The following is a 20,616-nucleotide window of genomic DNA, read 5'->3' on the forward strand; positions in this document are numbered from 1 at the left end:
CCTCAAGAGTAGTAGCTCTGATATTTCCTCATTGTAGTCGTTATAATCTTATTAATCAAAAATCCTTCGAGCTATCCTCTATTTATCTGTTATTATTATTGCAAGTCAATAATCAAATTTCTTACACTACTAGAAAACAGTCAATCAACGACGGAAAAAATCCATTGGAAAACCCTAAAATTCCGTCGGAAGGCACCGTCGCATTACATTTTGTAGGAATTTCGCGATATTCCGAGGGAAATTCCGTCGGAAAGGTTCATTCTTACGGAATTTCCGACGGATTTTGTTCTGTCGGAGCCAAGTTTGACTTATTTGGAAAGTCCGTCGCAATGTTCCAACGAAACATTTTCCGTCGGTATGAGTTATATTCCGACGGAATTTTCCGTCGGAAGAAGTATATTCCGACGGAATTTTCCGTCGAGAAAAGTATATTCCGACGGAAAATTCCGTCGGAAAATTCAATAAAAATAATAATAATAATAAAAAAAACAGCCCTGCTCACCACCACTCCACCACCCTCTAACTCTAACCCTAAGCCCAGACCACCCAGCGCTACCAACCACCACTGAACCCAGACCCACGTATCACCTAGCCCAGATCCTCCTAACCCAGACCCACCCACGCCCCCCCACACCACCAGCTACCACTTAACCCACCCACGCCTCCCACCACCCTAACTTGAACCCACCCACCGAACCCACCTAACCTGAAATACTCTCCTAACCCGGCCCCACTTACTAGACCAACCACCTTAGCCACCAAATCTACAAACCACCACCGAAACCACCATTCCCCACCCTCCCCAACCACCACCGAAACCCACCACCCACACCCAGCACCGAAACCCACCTTAAACCACCACCTACACGCAGCACCGAAACCCACCTAAAACCACCACCCAGCACCGAAACCTACCTAAAACCACCACCCACACCCAGCACTGAAACCCACCTAAATTCACCACCCATACCCAGCACTGAAACCCACCCAATAAAACATCAAAAAATTTGGAAAAAACAACCGAAAAAACATCAAATATCTAACAACAAATTAATGAAAAAAAAAACCGAAAAAAACAACAAAAAAAAACCGAAAATACAACAAATTAATTAAAAAAGAAAAAGATACGTACCTTAATTCAACCACACAAAACCTCGAAATTGGGTTTACGAGGCCAAATTCGACCATGAAAACTCTAGATCTAGAATTTTCATGGTCGAATTTGACTTGAAAACCTTCGTTTTAACCATCAATAACCTTTTCATTGTCGGAATTGTTGTCGATTATAGCGGTTTGTCGTTGTTGTTGACGGTGCGAGAGTGAGAAAGAGATGAAGAACAGCGACAGTGAGAAAGAGAAAAGAGCAGCGAAGAAAGAGAAGAAGATATAATGAAGGAGGAGAGGAAATCACAGAGGAAGAGAAGAGGAAAGAGGAAAGGAAAGAGAAAGAGTAAAGAGGCGGAAAGAGGAGAGAGAAAAGAGAAATGAAAGGGGAAGGGAGAATTTAGGGTTTTCGGGTTTTTGTATCGATTTTTTTTTTTAAGTATTAAATCCGTCGGAAGAGCTTAAAATTCCGTCGGAACTTTCCGACGGAATTAAAATCCCTCGGAATTTTCCTACGGATTTTAATATGTTCCGACGGATTTTTTTCCCTCAGAATTGACAGCTTTTGACGGAAATTTCCGTCGGAAGCAATTTTCCGAGGGAAATTTCCGTCGGAAGCAGTAAATTCCGAGGGAAAAAATCCGTTGGAATATTTCCGAAGGATTTTCCGTCGGAACTAACATGTTCCGGCGGAATTTTCCGACAGATCCAAATTCCGTCGGAAAATTTGAATTTTCCGAAGGGAATTTCAGTCCGTCGGAATCTGGCCTATTTCTAGTAGTGTTAGTCTATAGCAAATATAGAATGCTAAATAAAGAACATATGACACATTCTTAAGAACATACTTTAGTTACTGAATATTCTTTTTTTATGTTCTAAATTTCTTTTCGCTACTCCTATGTTCTAAATTTAGTCTACTTATGTTCTAATTTTTTTTCCTATGTTCTAAATTTGGTCTACTTATATTTTAAAAAAAAAAAAATTCCTATGGTCTAAATTTTTTCTACGTATATTCTAAAGTTTTTTTTTTTTTTTTTTTATTATGTTCTAAATATTCTTTTACCTATGTTCTAAATTCTTTTGCCTATGTTCTAAATTTTTTCTACTTATGTTCTAAAGTTTTTTTTTTCCTATGTTCTAAACATTCTTTTACCTATGTTCTAAATTTAGTCTACTTATGTTCTAAAGTTTTTTTTCCTATGTTCTAAATTTTTTCAACCTATGTTCTAATTTTTTCCTATGTTCTAAATTTTTTCTACCTATGTTCTAAAGTTTTTTTTTCTATATTATAAATATTCTTTTACCTATATTCTAAATTTTTTTTTCCTATGCTCTAAATTTAATCTACTAAAGTTTTTTTTTCCCTATGTTCTAAATATTTTCTACCTATGTTCTAAAGTTTTTTTTTCTATGTTATAAATATTCATTAACCTATGTTCTAATTTTTTTTTTCTTTTGTCTATGTTCTAAATTTTTACGGCTATTTCACCAAATGCCACTGAGTAATTTCGAAATTCACCAAATGCCATCGAACTTTTCAAAATTCACCAAATGCCACCGAGTTTTAAAAAAATTCACCGAGTGCCATTAATGACTGACAGCCGTTAGTTGACCCCACCACTTGCCACGTGTCACCTACTGATTGGTTTTTTTTTGAAAAAAAAAACTAAAATTAAAAAAAAAATAAACCAAAAATATTTAAAAAAAATTAAAAAAAAAGGGAAAACAACCGGCCACCAGCCTAAGCCAGCAATCCCTTGCCGCCGGGACCGGAAGGCACGCTACCCACCCTAGCCCAAACCCCTAACCCGCGAAACCCCACCTCCCTTCCTCCACCACCTTGAAACCCCACCCCCCTTTCTCCACCACCCTGAAACCCCCTCTGAACCCACCACCAACACAAATTCGTACTGAAGAATCCACCAGAGCGAAGACTGTGACAGGTCCGGAGGAAGGGGGGTGGGGTTTCGGGGTTCGGAGAATCGTCTTAACCCACCTCGAGCACGGCCAATGTGAAGCCCACCGTGAGCACGACCAACGCGAAGCCCTTCCTTTGAACCGACCACCAACGCGAAGCCTTCAACCTTTGGAAAAAATCCGGCAGCCTCCTTCCCCTCCCTTTCCTCGCACCCCCTTAGACCACCAATTTTCGACCACCAATTGGTCGGGTTTGGGGTTTTCGGTCGGGTTTTGGGAAGTGGGTGAATCTTTAATGGGGTTTTGGTTTTTGGGGTTTAAGGGTGGGTGGGTCGCGACGGGAAAGAGTAGGGAAAGGGGAGGACTTACTTCGGCGACCGCCAGAGCGCCTGTCGGTAAAGGCGGCAGGATTTCGGGGTTTGGCGGCAGGGAGGGGGTGGTGGCTGGGGTTTAGGTGGTTTTCTGTAATTTTTTTTTTTTTTTTTTGGTTTTTTTAGTTTTTATTTATTTTTTTTAATTTTTAATTTTTTTGTTAAAAACGGACCAATCATAAGGTGACACGTGGCACGTGGTGGGGTCAACTAACGGTCAACTAACGGTTGTCAGTTATTAATGGCACTCAGTGAATTTTTTTAAAACTCGGTGGCATGTGATGAATTTTGAAAAGTTCGGTGGCATTTGGTGAATTTCGAAATTACTCAGTGGCAGTTGGTGAAATAGCCGAAATTTTTATGCTTTAAATTTTTCTGTATGTTATAAAAATTTTTCTTATGTTCTAAATTTTTTTCCCATGTTCTAAATTTTTTTTTTGTGTTCTAAATTTTTTTTTTTGTATGTTCTAAATTTTTTTGCCTATGTTTTAATTTTTTTTTCTTTATGTTCTAAATTTTTTGTGCCTATGTTCTAAATTTTTATTTTCTTCGTATGTTTTAAATTTTTATCCTATGTTCTAAACCAATGTTCTGATTTTTTTTTTTTTTCTGATGTTCTAAACTTTTTCTACCTATGTTCCAAAGTTTTTCCCTTATGTTTTAATCACTTATGATTTAAGCCTTTTTTTCTTCTCATTTTTCTATGATTTATCCTATGTTCTAAACCAATGTTCTAATTTCCCCTGTATTTTAACTATGTTCTCATTTTTTTTCTACTTATGTTCTAAATTTTATTCTTATACTGTGAGCTTTCTTTATGTTATAAATTTTATTCTTATACTTTGAGCTTTCCTAAAGTTAGGAGGCAAGACAATAAGCCTGAAATTCAAACCAAAGCCGACACCCCAACACCTCATGGCACCACAAGCTCTCACAAGATCTTGGACGAAACTCTTAACCCAATGTTCTAATTTTTTATTCTCATATTCTAAACTTTCTTCCTATGCTCTAATGTTCAGCTCATTCACTTTTACTTTTTACTTGTTCTTTTCCTTTTGGTTATATAAATTACTAAATCATATCTTATTGTTATGTCAATTGTTTTATGTATGCAAGACACAACTTTATAAACTAGACAACTCATCAAATAGGCACAACAACCAGCCACCTGTTTTGCGCTTAACACACTCATTTAACACTCTATAACCCTCCTAGAGCATCTGCACTCGCTGCACTTATTAAGACAACAAAAAAATACTTGTAAAAAAAATTTCATCACTTCCTTAAAATCCTACATACAAGTACAGTATTACATTATAATTAGAGCTAACATTCTAAGTGAGAGTTTGTTGCAAATTAGTTAATTTTTTTATAATTTTATTTTATATTGAATAATCGGATCCGATCCGATTTTTCTAGATCCGTGATCCGAATCCGATTCGAAAATTTTCGTATATCCGAAATCGAAAAAATCGGATCGGATATCTAATTTTTCGGATCAAATCAACTGGATCACGGATCGAATCGTTTGGATCGGATTTTTTGTCCACCCCTAAAATGGAATTAAGTTGGGAATTCATGACAAAATCACGCGCAGATTGGTGTAAGTAATGTTAATTTATCTTGAATATTTCCTTTTTTAGCTTCTTATACATAGCCCTTAGGGCTATGTTTATCATTTTCCTAATTAAAATAATAATACTCCGTAGTACTCCCTCTGTCCCTTATTTTTAGCCCCCAGTGCAATGTTACTTTGTAAATTATTTTTTTTGGTATTTAGAGAGTCACAAGGGCAATGATGACAATCGATCCCAAGATCTCTTAGAAACGAGAGGGAAGCTCTAACCACTCGAGTTATCCCTCACTCTCTACTTTGTTAATCTTTGGTTGGAAAAAAGTGATGAGAGAGAAAATAGTGAGATAATGGAGTTGTTATGAAAGTAAAATTGTAGATGTCCAAATATAAAATATGACAAAATTAACAAGATGGACTAAAAAGGAAATTGATGAATATAGAGAACGAATATATTACAAGTAAAAAATTACTGTGTGAAACTGTGAAAGGAGAGGTTTGTAATTTTATTTTTTTATAATAAAATGAGAATTTAATAAAAACTTCCTTGGGAAGATATACAATTATACATCGCGATGCTAAAAAAAAAAAAAAAACTAGGGAAATCTTTTTTCAAAAAACAAGAAGGTGGAAAATTTTTCAAAAATCTCTCCTCTTTCACCCTTAAAACTACTCCGCCAATTTATCGCCGTCATCAATCTTCTTTCTTCATCAGTTCAGCATTCCTAAAGGTATAATCTTTGTTTCTTTTATTTTTCCTATTTTATTCATCATTTTACTCTTTTTTTTTTTGTTCATAATTCTTCATTTGAGTATCTGCTTACATTTCAATCACACAATTCTGTAGTTTAAAAAATAGAATTGAACTTTGCGTGGGAAATTGTTGTGGGTTTTTTTGTAAGAAATTGTTGTGGATTTTTTGTGGGAAATTGTTGTGAAGTTTTAGTGGGAAGTTGTTGTGGAATTTTAGTGTGTAATTGTGTAAAATTGACAAATTGTTGTTCTTGACTGTTGGATTTTGTGAATTTGTTTTCAGAGGAGTGCCAACCCTTAATCTACTATGAAACACGCCAAATACGAAAATTCCACATTGATGGGGTTAACAGATGATTTAATCCATGAAATCCTGCTTCGAATGCCTGCAAAATCCTTAGGAAGGCTCAGATGTGTGTGCAAAAAATTGAATTCCCTAATCTCAGACCCCGAATTTGCCATATCTCATATCAATTTTTTGTACTCGGCTGCTAATCCACCCTTAACCGTTGCTATGCTTAGATATAATACCTTGTCATCGCTCAAGTTTAGTAGTTATGCTGATATCACTGAGGGCGTAAAGTTAAACCCATGGGGAAGACAATTCGACAAGGATGACACTTTCGAGGGTTGTTACTTTTTCATGATTGGATCATGTAATGGCCTTGTATGTCTTTACATTAAGGAGATGGATAAGAAAAGATATGATGAGGATTTTATGTATCTTTGGAACCCTATCACCAATAAAGCTAGAGAAATTTCATTGCCTGTTGGAGGGATTTCGACTTATGTTTATGTAGATTCTGGCTGGTTTGGCTTCGTTCAATCCTCAAATGACTACAAGATCCTCTTAGTTTCTGAAAAATATAAGCCATACCATGAAAAGTACATGTATTTGTACTCGTTGAGGAATGATAGTTGGAGAAGGATACGTGTTAGTGATGATGATTTGTCTTCCATTTCGGGATCTAACTCAGTATTCAAGGATGATTCATTGCATTACCTTGTTCACGGCAAATGCATACTGAAATTTTATTTGGTTACTGAAGCCTTTGAGAGGATACCCTTCTCGATTGTGCCTGAGCTATTTCCGAGTGTCAATCAGATGCTGCTGGGTGTCATTGGAGAATCTGATTGTCTTTGTGTAGCGTTTGTTCATTATTCTCACAATGAATTTGGGGATGACTCAACGGAGGAAGACTCAACAGAAGATTCCGAGGAAGACTCAGAGTCAGATACCGAGGAAGAAATTGAGGAAGGGGAATGGATGTTAGAGCTGTGGATGTTGGAGGAATATAACAATTGGGGTTCTTGGAAGATAACGTATAGGATTGACTTGCAAGAGGAGATTGCTGGATGTTGCATCAGAGTATTAGGGCTTACGTACAATGGCATTATCTGCATTCAAGCCGTAAATCATGGACTTGTGGTTGTTGATCCACATTGGGATCTGCCATCATATGTTATTGTGAGAAATTCTTGTTCTAAGGTTTACAAGATGAACGATTATGTAGAGAGTATTGTTTCCCCCTTTTCTCCTTTTCCTCTTGATGGTGAAGATGAAGATGACGATGATGATGATGATGGTGATAATGATGATGTTGATGATGAGGAAGAGGACGAAGAAGATGATGGTGATGATGATGATGATAATGATAATGATGATGGTGAGGAAGAGGAAGAGGAAGAGGAAGAGGACGAAGAAGATGGTGGTGATAGTGATGGTAGTGGTGGCGATGGTGGTGAAATTTAACTTGACTTGAGTTTATAGGACTTTTCATTTTGCATTTCCAGCCAGACTGTATATTTAGTACTAACTACTGAGTTCTATCTTACTTCATATGACTAAATCATCAGTTGGTGGTTATATTCATTGTGGATCAATTACTACTTTTGTGGGATCTTTAATTTCTATGGGATTACAAAGAACTAAAGAAGTACACAGTGGGTCTTTTGGATGCAGGAGACAGTTTATGCCTAATGCTGTGGCCGTCGATTGGGAATTGTCCTGGAAGATTTGATGTCAGCAGCTTCTAGCCTTGAGATATGAATTGTAATTTTATTTGCAAATGAATCCGGTTTCAACATCCAATCCGATTACTTGCAGCTGAACTTGCCTTTTGTAAGAGTGGTATAGAGGAAGATCATGTTTTGCCATTGTTCATGATATCCTATCTTATGCTAGTAAGTTTAGTTTATTATGAGTACTTTATGTCTTTGCAGTACTTATCCCTTTTAGTTTTGGAAGAAATAGCTTGGTTTTGAATCTGTTGTACTTTTGGACAAGTTGGTGTTGAATTATTAGTGATTCCTATGCACTTTGTCAAAAATTCCTTTAGCTGATTAACTTTACAGTAGTTAACTATAACACTCACCACACTTCTAGAGGAATAATTGATATTTTTCACTGTATCAAACATGAATCAAATGCAGTCGAATTTGGATCAGAAACTTGGATGGCAAATTTTTTAGACCAGATTGTATCTAGCTGGTCGGTTCAACCCGGCCGGTTTTGTTCAAGCTCAAGCCGGAATTTGCAATGGGTATTAAACTAGAGTATTAAGTTATTAACCCCTTCCTTCTGGCTTTGCGATGGGTATATACACATAAAATATCCTAGCTTCTCAAAAAATTTTTTATTAAGCGCGTATATATAGTTTGTTGGTAATTCCCTTTGTGGCTTTGCAATGGGTATTAACATGAAAATTATACGAAATTATTGGACTCCTTTATCAAGCGGAAATTATGGGACTCCTTTATCAAGCGAGAGATGTATTATGTTCTAACTGAAAATTGGTGTTGGTTGTAACCAATATAATGTTTTTATCTTAAAAATGAATATTACCGGAATTCATTCAATTCGAATTAAGATTGGATCATCTCATTTTATCAATGAGCGGTGAATTAATTGTTAATTTGCTAATGTCCTCATCTCCCACCCTCTCCTCTCTTAAACCCTAATTATGTTTTTTTTTTTTTTTTTTTTTTTTTAATTTGTTTATTGTTTTAGGTTTATGATTTTAAAAAATTGTTACACCTCTCGTAAGCCAATGCAAGATAAATTGTAATAACGAATTCCTTTATTATTATTGTGGATCAATCATACATTATGTAGTTTTGTGGGATTTATAATTTCTTAAGGTTAACAATACTTCGTGCTACAAACTAGCACAACTCAAGTCCATACTAATGGTTTCCCACAAATATAAGGTACGAGAGAATTAAATAAATTATATCACTACTTTAGTTATTGACAACATTAATGAAGGAAACGTAAATATTTTTAAGCGTATAAATGTCCACAAAGTATTATAAAGAAACAAATAATATTAACAAGAGTTATCTCAAACTTTTAGAACAGCAGTGATATACTGATATATTGGACACAAGCCATTATAGAATTAGAATTTCCCATGTAGTGCGCACAATTTTTGGAAATGGTTATTTTCTTAACTCCACAAAAACAATAGAAAATTGGTTTCACAATCTTTACCATATAACAAAATACGTCATTATAAAATTTATAGAGGGATGCTGATGATGCATCCGTGCATGAATCACAAAACTTCGCAACACGCACAAAATCACTTCACAAATTTTATTGCTATCATACGAAGTATTATAATTTAGATAAGAAAAACAAGAAAAAAGAGAGAAAAATGCAAAAAAATTTAATACTCGTATAAAAAAAATAGATCATTAATTGCAATTATGATATAAAAACACAAAGCACGTGGTGGAAAAAAGCATTTTAACAAAACTATGTAAGAATTTCAAAGATGAGATTGCAAGTTTTACTCCATAAAATAAAAATAGATCAATTCCAAAAATTAAACAAAAGCACAGAAATCCAAATAATCCAACAAATGGAACATAGGCAACATACGGAGTAATACAGATGCTTGCCAAAAGTAACATTCTTTTTCATGTCAAAATTATGCACATAACATGAAGGAAATGCAGAAACAAAAGCAAAACAGCTCATCAAAGAAAGAAAAAAAGAAACACTTATTAGGGGGCAGAAAAAAAAAAACACAGATGCATTTTGATTTTATTGCTTTGATAACATTTTCTCTTCATAATAGAGAGAAATATGAAAGGATGGATGAACGGAAAATTGCTGAGAATTAAACGAAAATTAAAAATATTAAAAAAAAATTGTTTCAATGTGTACTTTCAGGAGCATGATGTATCCGACTCAAAATTACCGAATCCGACTCATTTGACACCGATATTAAAGTTTCACATACTTTAACAGAATCATGGGACATAACTAAAGGACCACTTACAGCAACATCCAACTGCTCATCAGAAGCGGCGGACTTAGCACCACCTCTCATACCATCATCATATTCATTACCAACAATCTCTTTATCGGTGTTTGATTCAAATTCATCAGAATAGGTGTTCTCAACAGACAAGAGTTCCTTGTCAGGCTTAATTTCTTCATCCACTTTCTCCACCATGAGAACTGGTGTTTGTCCTTGATTGCTAAGACCAAGATCCAGCTCAGCACCCCCAAAGGATTCATCGTTCAGCACTTCATCACTGGTTATGGAAACAGGTTCTTTCCCTTCTACCACAGGTGTGGTGGAAACGACTTCTGGAACCGCCAGAATAGGCTCTTCCTTATTAACACTACAATCAACAGGATCGTCTAATTTATCCTCTTGAGCCAAAATTGGTTCCGCCTCAAGCTCAGAATCTTTGGGACTATGCAAGATCTCCCAATTAGGTATCCCAGACAATGATCTTTTAGTGCTCTGCGTCTTGTATAGATTCATTGCTTTCTGCAATCAAGTTGATAGCACATTAATAATTACATTTAAACACAAGCTAGATCAGTAAATTCCACTCTGGTTTATTCAATTAGTCAGGAGGTAAAAAAGCAACAATCACAAGAAAATAATCAACAATAACTACATTATATTGTAACAAACAAGGACTCAGGAAAGTTCAAAGTTAAACTAATGTAGTCATATAATTGTTCATCACCATTATATTGTATATCTCGCACGAGAACAGAACAGATATACACACATCTCACTGACTGATGACATTAAACAAAAGTCCAATTGAATGAAATTTGCAACAAAAGAAACAAAATAGCTGTATCACTCATATATAAGCACACCATTTATAAGAAATACATATTTAGGTGGATAAAGAACTAATAGCAAACCAAAAGACAATAAAAACTAAGATAAACAGCAGCCTTGCCAGTTAATATAACTTATTAAAACAGCATCAGCCAGCTTGGACAAACAAAATCATCTTAACAGACTAAATATAAATTTATTTAAATAACACTCTATAACACAAATCAACCTTTTTAGCAGCTGAACCACCTAAGTGATTCCAATACTAAACCACACTATCCCTACCCCAAACAGAAAAGAATTTCATTTTAGATGTTATAAAATCAAACCCAAGAGTCATGGTATATTGCATCAGTTAAAAGACATACCTTAAAAATAGAAGCTTTGGCAGTAGGGAAAAATGTCAAACCCATGGATAGATTTGCGATCTCTGAATCAGCAACTGCCCTCTCCTGCTAATGAGTCACAGAAATATAAGCACTATGTTATAATCAATCTATGTCAAAGATGATGAAGGGAGGCAAGACAAATTCAAGAAGATTCTACCTCAGTATATTCAAGTTCCATTTCTTCAATTAATTGGGACTGTCCCTTGACAGCAAGGTTAATAAATTGATTATACAATTCTGGATCAGCCATATCTATCGAAATATCAAGCTTAGCAAGGTATGCACGCACTGATTGAGCAGTTTCATCAACACTAGATGATTCAGGAGTCTTCTCTGTAGTCACTTTAGCTGGAGTCATTGGAATTTCCTTTGTGGATGACGGACCACTTGAAGTAATCATCTTTTGACTTGGCCCCTCATCAAAGACACTACTTTCGACATTAAGCCTTGAAGCACCCTGCACAGATGAAACTTCGTCCATAGATGCTTTAGCCATGGGACCATCTTTTTGAGACACAGATGTCAAATCCATATTCGGATCGCCATTTGATTTCCACATATCTGGATTCATGTCCCTTCTTTGAGCATTGGCAAGATGTCCAGGCCCATACATGGATGACTCATCCCTAAGGACACCATTACTTACATCCCATCCATGGAAATGAACTGGGCCATCTACCATATTCTGCCATCCTAAAGGTCTTACATGACCAGAAAACCGGTCCCCTTCAGACATATGATAAGGCATCCCAGGGTGGTTCATGTCCATAGATGGTCTAACACCAAATAGAGGAGGAAACTGAGAGAGCATGGGTGGGAACCCCCCATGATGTGGCCCGGGAGGACCTGGTGGGAAGGGCATAAAGCCATTAGGTAGTGGTGAGGGCCAATTAGGTGCCCCCTTCCAACCATTTCCAGGCCCTCTTCCTACATTGGGATCAACACTTCTCCTGAATCGGCTTCCTGAATGACCTCTAGTGTCTTCTCCTAAAGATCCCATGAAGGAAGGACTGTCAGCTCCACTCCTGAACCCAGATGGACCAGGAGTGTGAGATGAAATATTGCCCTGACTTGATTTATGGTGAAAAGGAGATTCTACTGGAGGATACTCCTCCCCAGTAGGCTTCTTTACAGAAAAATCTCTACCCTGTCGGTCCTCATTACCAGAAAAATCTCTTACATCATTGGAGCCACTGCTCCTCCTCTCAGCCTCATCAACATCAAGGCTCCTTCTCCTGCTAGTTCTATTTTGAAATCTGCGATCAACACTAGTTGTAGGAGATCTTTCCTTCAAACCTGCAGGAGAAGCCTTGGCATTTGGAGATCTTTCAGATGATTCTCCAACATGATTGTCATCAAACTTGGTGCGTTTCTCCCCTGATCGATACTTAGGAACTTTATCAAGTGCCTCAGATGTAAGGGCATCTCTCGAGGAATCTCCATACTTAGCCTCATCTTGGATTCCATCTCTAAAACATTAAATAACAGACATAAGTATTATAGCACTGCAAAATATGCAGTTAACAATATCACGAATTTGAAGCCAATCACTTAGATACAACAAAAAGTACTTTTCAAAACAATGTGTCCTTGGAAGCCAAAATATAAATATCCAAGTAACAATCTGCAACTACATACCCAGTTATACAAGAAATGTATTTAATAGGTACAGACAAGAAGAGCACCTGTATTTATCTGTATTAACATAAGCCCTAGAATTGGGTGAGGACCTACGTCGACCGCTGCTCACAACACTGTCTATATGTGCTTTTCGGGATAAAGATCTTTCCTTATCAACCTCTGACTCTACCCTTCTAGATTTATCACCATGATAGTCATCATACCCCTCAATAGATCTCCTCCCTCTATCGTCCTTGTACCTAGAGCTTTTATCATCAACATGGGAGCCATATTCATGATCATAATCCCGATCTCGGCCTCGATCATGGTTGTGATCACGATCACGGTTTCGGTCTCTGTCACGTTCGCGGTGATAACGATCACGGCCGCGTTCCCTGTCCCGGTCTAGTTCACGGTCTCGCTCATAGCTACGTTCAAGATCCCGCTCACGATCAAGATCATGTTCCCGGTCATCATGGTCCCTGTCACGTTCACGATCCCGATCATGATGGGAGCGATCCCGCTCTCGGTCCCGAACCCTGTCTCTATCATTATCACGGTCTCGTTCTCGCTCTGACTCTCGTTCATATTCACTGCCTAGGGGCTTAGATTTCTTTTGGGACACATCCAAATCTTTTTTCTTTTCATTTAGATGTTTATCCTCTGACCTGACACTGTTATGCTCTTTAGTAGCCCGATTATCCCTCTGCTTTTCATCCTGATGCCAATTCTCCTTATCTATATCTTCTTGGTACCTATCTCTACCTCTCTCATCCTTGTGACTTTCATCTTTATACTTTCCTGATCTGACAATATCTTCCCTAGAAGACAATCTTCTATCATCCAGTTCTCGAGTACTTTCCTGATGCTTGTCCCCATCGCCTGAACCATCTCTTTTCCTTCTAACTCGTCGATCGAGATCTCTCTCTGTATCAGTGTTACGAACTTCCTCTTGTATGATATGGTCTGATACAAAATAACAAGAACAATGTTCAAAAACTCTACAAATCTTCAAAAAGACATAAGAATATCACATATCATCCCTTATCCAATATATAACTTCAGCATAGATCCTTATTCAAATCAATACACAATACTTAGCAGAACCAGGCAATCACCAGAAACAAAAGGCAAACATTGCAAACTGATTGTTATGTCAGGAAAGAGAAAAAAAAAAAAGAAAAAAAAAAGGTGTAATGTTAACAATCACAAATCAAACATTGAAACAATACCTTATTTAACTTATTCAACAATACTCTCATAGTCACAGAACAAACCTTGAAAAAAAAAAATACATAGGAAAGGGGACAACTACCATCCAATGGAATCCTGATGTAAGCAACAACACTTACACTAATGTAGAACAAATTGATATTTGAGCAAAAACCTTCAATAAGATAGAGGCAAACAAACATGCAAAGGATATGCAGTATAACCAGGAACATATATGTACTGTCAGTATGAGACCACTCCAATAAACACAAGGAAAAAACCAGCATGCGAGAGTTTTGTGCCTTCATTGTTATGTACTCTTAGATATATTTATCATCCCTAATACTATGAAGGATCTCCACTTAAAATCCTAACTAGAGGAAAATAAGTCTCATCCAACAAAATGGTGGGATATACATTATATTAAATTGCATCACACATACCTCAAATCAATTAATTATTTCAATAAAAACTGAGATAACAAAAAAAATTGAAAAGTTATAATGACAATAAATAGTAAGTGGACTGGAAAATTATATAACTGGTAGAAATTCTTATTAAAAATAAGGAAATTATGATTAGACCTTAGAGTAATAATAAATAAGAACTGTCAACTGCCAAACAATCTCTCAACTTGAAAATTGTAAATAACAGGGCAAATTTGAAACTAACCACAGTATGAGACCTCCTGGTCAATGTCTAATTCTCTTTAGCTTCCAAAGTCATGCATTTAGACAATTCGTCAAAATATAGTTATCTACTTTAAGAAACAAGACACTCAATAACTGATTCATGCAGCGCGGTGATTCCAATAGCGTTTTTGGCAGTACTTAATTAAATTATAGTGCCAACAAGTCTTCTTCTTTAAAAAGAAACAATGAGATTTCAAAGCACCCCACAAATAAACTCCCAATAAATCAAAGAGCTTAAGCTCGGCAAAACAAAGATAACTTTTTTCCCTACTCTCCAATGCATTCAACAATACAGTAAAGAAGTTAAAATAAACACAAATAAGCGCCATATTGCTGAATTTTTTAGCATCATCAACCGGGTTAAATATCTCATGTGTACACCAAAACAGAAATTATTCTTTTGACAAATAATTGAGGTATAACTAATTGACATAGGTGGTGACTAAAAAATAATAATCACAACCCCAGCAATGCAAAGTAACCGAATAAATTAAAGAACAAAAATTGGATACACCTAAAATTTCTGCCTAGGAAAATACCGGATAGAATGTGGCAACTAACAAGATATTTAAATGTTAACTTTAAAAAGTAAATAAACTTCAAAACACCAGATCACAAGTATAGAAGTGCATGATCTCTTCGATCCTCTATCATGTAAATTCCATTACTTGAACATCTTTAAACATAAAAATAGATGGTAGTATGCAAACATTTTGCATAATTCTACAAAATGTAAGATGATTGAGCACAAAAAATACCCTTCAACAACACCAACAGGGAAAGTCCTATGATGAGTGCAAAACCATACCCAATGAAGCGCACAACCCTATAAAATCGCCATAGATAATAAAATTCTAATCTATAAAGATGCTCTTTACAGATGGTAACCATGCTAAGGATCAAGACTCTAGATGACAATTTTCAGTGCACAATGCAAGAGCTAACTCAAATGCATGATGTAGAAATAAAGGTGCATTCACAACATCATAAGTCTCCTACAAGAAATAAGCTCTAAAGGGAAAATTCAGATTGCACTCCTCAAGGTTTTTCAAAACAGTCATTAGGTGAATAATAATGAGCTGAACTATCAACCAAGCAAGCACCAAACAAAGGAGAATGAATATTTTTACTGTATAGAAAAAATAAAAAAGCATACTTGCATAAGAACTAAGAGCATAACAAGCATAATGGATTGACAGTTTTTAACCCTATCCACAATACACATACTGTTTCCCACAAAAAAAAAAAAAGCACTCCAAACCATGTATACTATCCCATATCTAGCTACATGATTGCCTCTAGCATGAGGTGGATAGCATGACAATTCATATTGTCTTTGATCTTACTGCAGCCATTAGCCTAACTTCTTGGTCCCATAACAAAAAAAATATTATAATTTACTTCTGTATTTATAATTCAAAGCCCTCCCCCTCAAAAAAAAAAAAAAAAAAAAAAAAAAAAAAAACAAATACAGACTTTATTTTTAATGTTTGATGAATATGTCCAGAAGGTAGCACACTAACACACACATATATACAGGTACATTCAATATGTACCAGCAATGAATGAGGTCAAAACTCAGGTCATCTGCTCGATTGCCTATCAAACAACCCAAGTGCCCCAAAAAACCAACTACCAAATAAAATAATCAGCTTACCAGTATCATCAGAAATACAAAAATATATTTCTTCCTGCTTTCCCTGAAATTATGCAGATGAAAAATCCCAAAACTGGTCCTTCTCACATATATTCCACCTTTACCACTTCTCCACTTCTCAAAATCATTGTAATATTAAAAGGGTACCTTAACACTTTCACCAAGCCCAATCAAACAAATTAATACATCCAATTCTAGATACACTTTCTTCCATTATATTGAACTTTAAACCAGCAAAAGCCTATAGACCAACTATTCTAACATACTGAATGCTAATTGCTAAGACAGTAGTAACGAAAGAAAAGGAAGGGAAGTAGGCACGGAACAGCAAATTCCTCTCATAAAATTTACGAGTAACATTTAAAAGTTTAACTATACTAAAAATGAAGGGAATGGAGCCTTTCCTTTTGGCTTTTGCCCATCCAATATCCAAGCAAAGAAAATGAATCCCTCACCTTATTTCCACTACCATTCCTTCAAATACTCAAATCCAAACACGTTATTAACATAATCCTTGTGCGTCGCAAATCATTTTTAGAGCTAGACATGACATTGCCCATACAAGGACAGCCAATTGAAGCAACTAGTAAACATCCACCTATTTTAATGGATGAAGGGGTGGCAGTTAAATAAAAATAAAGAAACTGTACACTACAATACCAACCACACGACGAAGAAACACCAGGACAATATCAATCCTACTACTCCATGTAAGCAACTGTTCCCTACAAGTCAAACAATCATTCAACAATAAACAATAGTAAGAAGCACATAAACAGGTTACCTTACCAGTATTACCAACACCATGCTTTCCACCACGCTCTTCTCCACTGCCCTGTTTCCTATTCCCTTCATTGCCAACATTCTCATTTCCAGTTACACCAACCACCAATCTCTCACTTTTACTGCCCTTCCTATCCCGCTCCGAACCCCCTTCTTTTTCATTCCTCTCTTTCCTATCAGACCTATGGTGCTTCGACTCCGCCTTACTTCCACTTCTCTTCCCTTCTTCTCCACCCGCCACCAAACTCCCTTCTCTCCTACTAGACCTTTTTGAATCACTTTTAGACAGATCGTGCTCGATTTCACCTCCCGTCCACCGGTCATCATCCTCCTTCTCTTTCCGCTTCTTCGACGTCAAAGGCGCAACATACTCCTCAACAATATCAACATTCACAACAACACCACTCAAATCCTTCGTCACATCCGCCGATTTCGAATCAATTTTCCGTTTCTCACCAGAAGTAGACTCCTTCAAATGCCTACTACTACTATTACTCTCACCATCTTCCCTCCCTTTCTTCTCCTTCAATCCAGAATCTTTCTCCGAATCAGAGTAATCCCTCGCTTCCCTTGAACTATGCTTGCTAGATTTATGTCGCGAACTTCTCGGCATTTTTCCTATTTCCTCAATTCAAACCCTTTATCAACTCAACAAAAACCCTAATTTCCTCCCTTTCTCAAACCCTAATTTTTATTTTATTTTTTCAAATCGAAAAACAACTTCTACCAAACAAAAAACATACGTACATTACAAAACCTTCAAATCTCGCTTCCAAAACCAATCCGCAAATCTTCCCAAATCTCAAATTCAATCCGCAATAAAACCGAACCCTAATTTCAAAAATCCAACACCAATCCACATAAAACGAACCGCTGCAATAACAACACAACCAAGAAAATCACAACGAACAGAATCTCCGGTTACCGGAAGAATGCGAAACCGCCGGCGAAAGATTCCGGCGACGGAGGATCTCGATCGAGAGGAGAGAAAAAAATGTGGAGGAGAGAGAAAATGAGAAGAGAGAGGGTTTGTTGTTTTATCGGAAAGGAGGCGAGCGTAGGATAATACAGCCTTAAAAAAAATATGACGAAAATACCCTTGGGATTAGAATTGTAAGGGCGTGTTTGGGTTAGAGGATTTGTTTATGGGTGGGAAGTTTTAGGGTTACGTGGGTGTTGCCAATTGGATTTCGACACTTCATCGTTTGGGTTACCACTTATTCAGGGTGAAACGATGCGTTTTATGGAAATGCAAATTAGGGGAAATTGGAAATTTTGGTGTAAGAAATTGGTATTTCTTGATGAATTGTTTCTATTTTAATGTTAGTGAAGTAATGTTAATTAATTAATTGATTGATAAACATAGATTATTAGCTTTTTTTTTTTTTTTGAAAGAAACATAGATTATTAGTTGGTTCACTCAACTTGCTTGATTAAATGATACTCCTTGATATAACTTTTGATTGATGTGTGAGCAGTAATCAACTAATCATTGCACTTGAATTTTGCTTATAGTACTTTCTATAATCTTAATAGACTTGAATTGAAATTATCTAATAATAATTTATTGACCATTTACTTATTTTGTTTGAAAAAATTTATCTTTATCTTTTTAGTCCTTATTGTATCCTATCTGAAATCATTATCTTATCTTGTTTGAAATTAATAGATTTAAAATTATTGAAAATACAGTAGAGTAAACATGGCTTCTTTTATTACTTTGAATCACTGTTGATCAATTATTACTAGTAGTAATTAATCATTTGTGAGCAAGTTACAAAACAACCTAAATCAAGGAAACAAAGTTAGTTTCTCTTTCTTTTAATTATTTTTCTTTTTTTGCTTAAATGACATTCGTTAGCATTGTTTTTGTTTATTTGAGCACAAGAATAAATGATAATTCAAAAGAAAAAAGAAATGGTAAGAAATAAATACGATTGAGGTTGACTTGCTCCATAATTTGTGTCTTGCTAAATCCTTGCGATGCATGTAATGTGAAAGATGACACAATGTTTTGTATATATTCAAAAGGTTTTGATTTTTTTTTTTTTTTTTAAAAAAAATAGATATTCATTGGGTTTGTTTGTTTCAATTTATTTTATCTTATTTTGTTTTATTACAATAATAAATGAAACTTGAGTACATGTGTTCAAACCCAAATGCAATGAAATTTTGTAGATTTGGATGGAAAGGTTAATAAATTTTGAGTACACTTAGTGAAAGTCAATAAACATGTGTCTTTGCTCTTAATCAAAACTATCTCCTTAGTATTATTGCCTTATTGGTAAAGGTTATAAGTGAATTTATAATACGGGTACTACTAAATTAATGATGATCAACTCTTATTCTAGTAGGCCCTTGCACCTAGCAAAAAGTTAAGTTTAGTTGCTCCACGTCAATGTAGAAGTTGCCCCCTTGTAAAATTAAAATCTATGTGATGGATGTTCTTACCTTGTTTTAACAGAAGAATATGTATAAGGGTCACATTTAAAATGGTCATTTGGTGACTAGCTATCATATGAAGTGGGCAGGAGAAAATTATGTTAACGATAGATAGTGCATGGTAGCTTAACATGATACTCCCTTCTCCTAGCTAAAATGATGTTTTAAAGTAACAATGTCGCCCCACTAGCTCATGTAGCAAGCAAATATGGTGGTCATTACTCATTTAGTTATTGCTTTTTAGCAGTGTATCATCACCGGTCAAGAGCAACACAAAGCCACATTTTATGGGGTGTGGATCATGGAGGGTATAAAGTTGATAGATTACAAGATGTTGAATGAAAGCTAATACACATATTAGATTTTTGATAGACGAATCTTATCTTATGAGGAAGATGAATCAAAAGAAAAGAAAGATTAAGAGCATTATGCTAGGTATACTTCAAATAAAATAAGACCAAAATAAGCTAGGTTAATGAATGAAATTTAATTTCAACCAATTTCATCCCTTTTGTAAAGGTGATTTGTCATTGCATGCATACAACTACAAACTAAATTATTGAATGAATCAAGGCATACATGCCACAATCTCCAATTTTTTTCAAATACAATTAGCAACTAGCCAACTATTTCAACTCCTTCATTTATTCTATCATTTTCAAGTTATACTTTCTTCAATTTTTGGTTGTATATATAATTGAACAATTCGACAAGGTAAAATTATAGTTCTACAAGTACAACATTTATATTTTCCTAGCCAAAGGTAATCAATGAAATTAGGTTAAGATAGATTCCCGCTCATCTCTAGAATAGTCCATGGAAGATGATGGTGTTGTGATGGTTTTATAGATTGGTATCACTTACATGAAATATCAATTAACCATGGTAATGGTCACTCCTCTCTCTTGTGAAATAATTGGTGCATGATGTTTATGAATTTATGATGATGACGAAGGTGTGATGGATGACATGGTGAGAATGATCACGTGATCAATTATGGTGGT

The 20,616-nt window shown here is 35.7% G+C and overlaps 2 protein-coding genes across 3 annotated transcripts; one reads left to right on the plus strand and one right to left on the minus strand.

Moving 5' to 3' along the window:
- The first annotated feature begins 5,188 nt into the window (after window positions 1–5,188).
- LOC110726439 (F-box/kelch-repeat protein At3g06240-like) lies at window positions 5,189–7,739 on the plus strand. Its single transcript, XM_021905921.1, has 4 exons — window positions 5,189–5,696; window positions 6,002–7,325; window positions 7,395–7,460; window positions 7,576–7,739. Exons 2-4 carry the CDS (start codon window positions 6,026–6,028, stop codon window positions 7,737–7,739), a joined length of 1,530 nt encoding a protein of 509 aa, XP_021761613.1. The 5' UTR covers window positions 5,189–5,696; window positions 6,002–6,025.
- Window positions 7,740–9,585: 1,846 nt separating this feature from the next.
- Window positions 9,586–18,650, minus strand: LOC110728774 (zinc finger CCCH domain-containing protein 18-like). 2 transcript variants are annotated; one of them, XM_021908423.1, is made up of 5 exons: window positions 17,177–18,650; window positions 12,892–13,792; window positions 11,364–12,675; window positions 11,186–11,272; window positions 9,586–10,508 (listed from the first exon to the last, which is right to left on the minus strand). In XM_021908423.1, exons 1-5 carry the CDS (start codon window positions 17,781–17,783, stop codon window positions 9,882–9,884), a joined length of 3,534 nt encoding a protein of 1,177 aa, XP_021764115.1. In that variant the 5' UTR covers window positions 17,784–18,650; the 3' UTR covers window positions 9,586–9,881. The 2 variants fall into 2 exon arrangements, with proteins under 2 accessions (XP_021764115.1, XP_021764123.1); XM_021908431.1 differs by having other exon boundaries at window positions 11,186–11,269; window positions 17,177–18,649.
- Window positions 18,651–20,616: the final 1,966 nt, after the last annotated feature.

This window comes from Chenopodium quinoa, unplaced genomic scaffold, assembly GCF_001683475.1.
Source record: "Chenopodium quinoa cultivar QQ74 unplaced genomic scaffold, ASM168347v1, whole genome shotgun sequence".
In the NCBI taxonomy this organism is placed as follows: domain Eukaryota; kingdom Viridiplantae; phylum Streptophyta; class Magnoliopsida; order Caryophyllales; family Amaranthaceae; genus Chenopodium; species Chenopodium quinoa.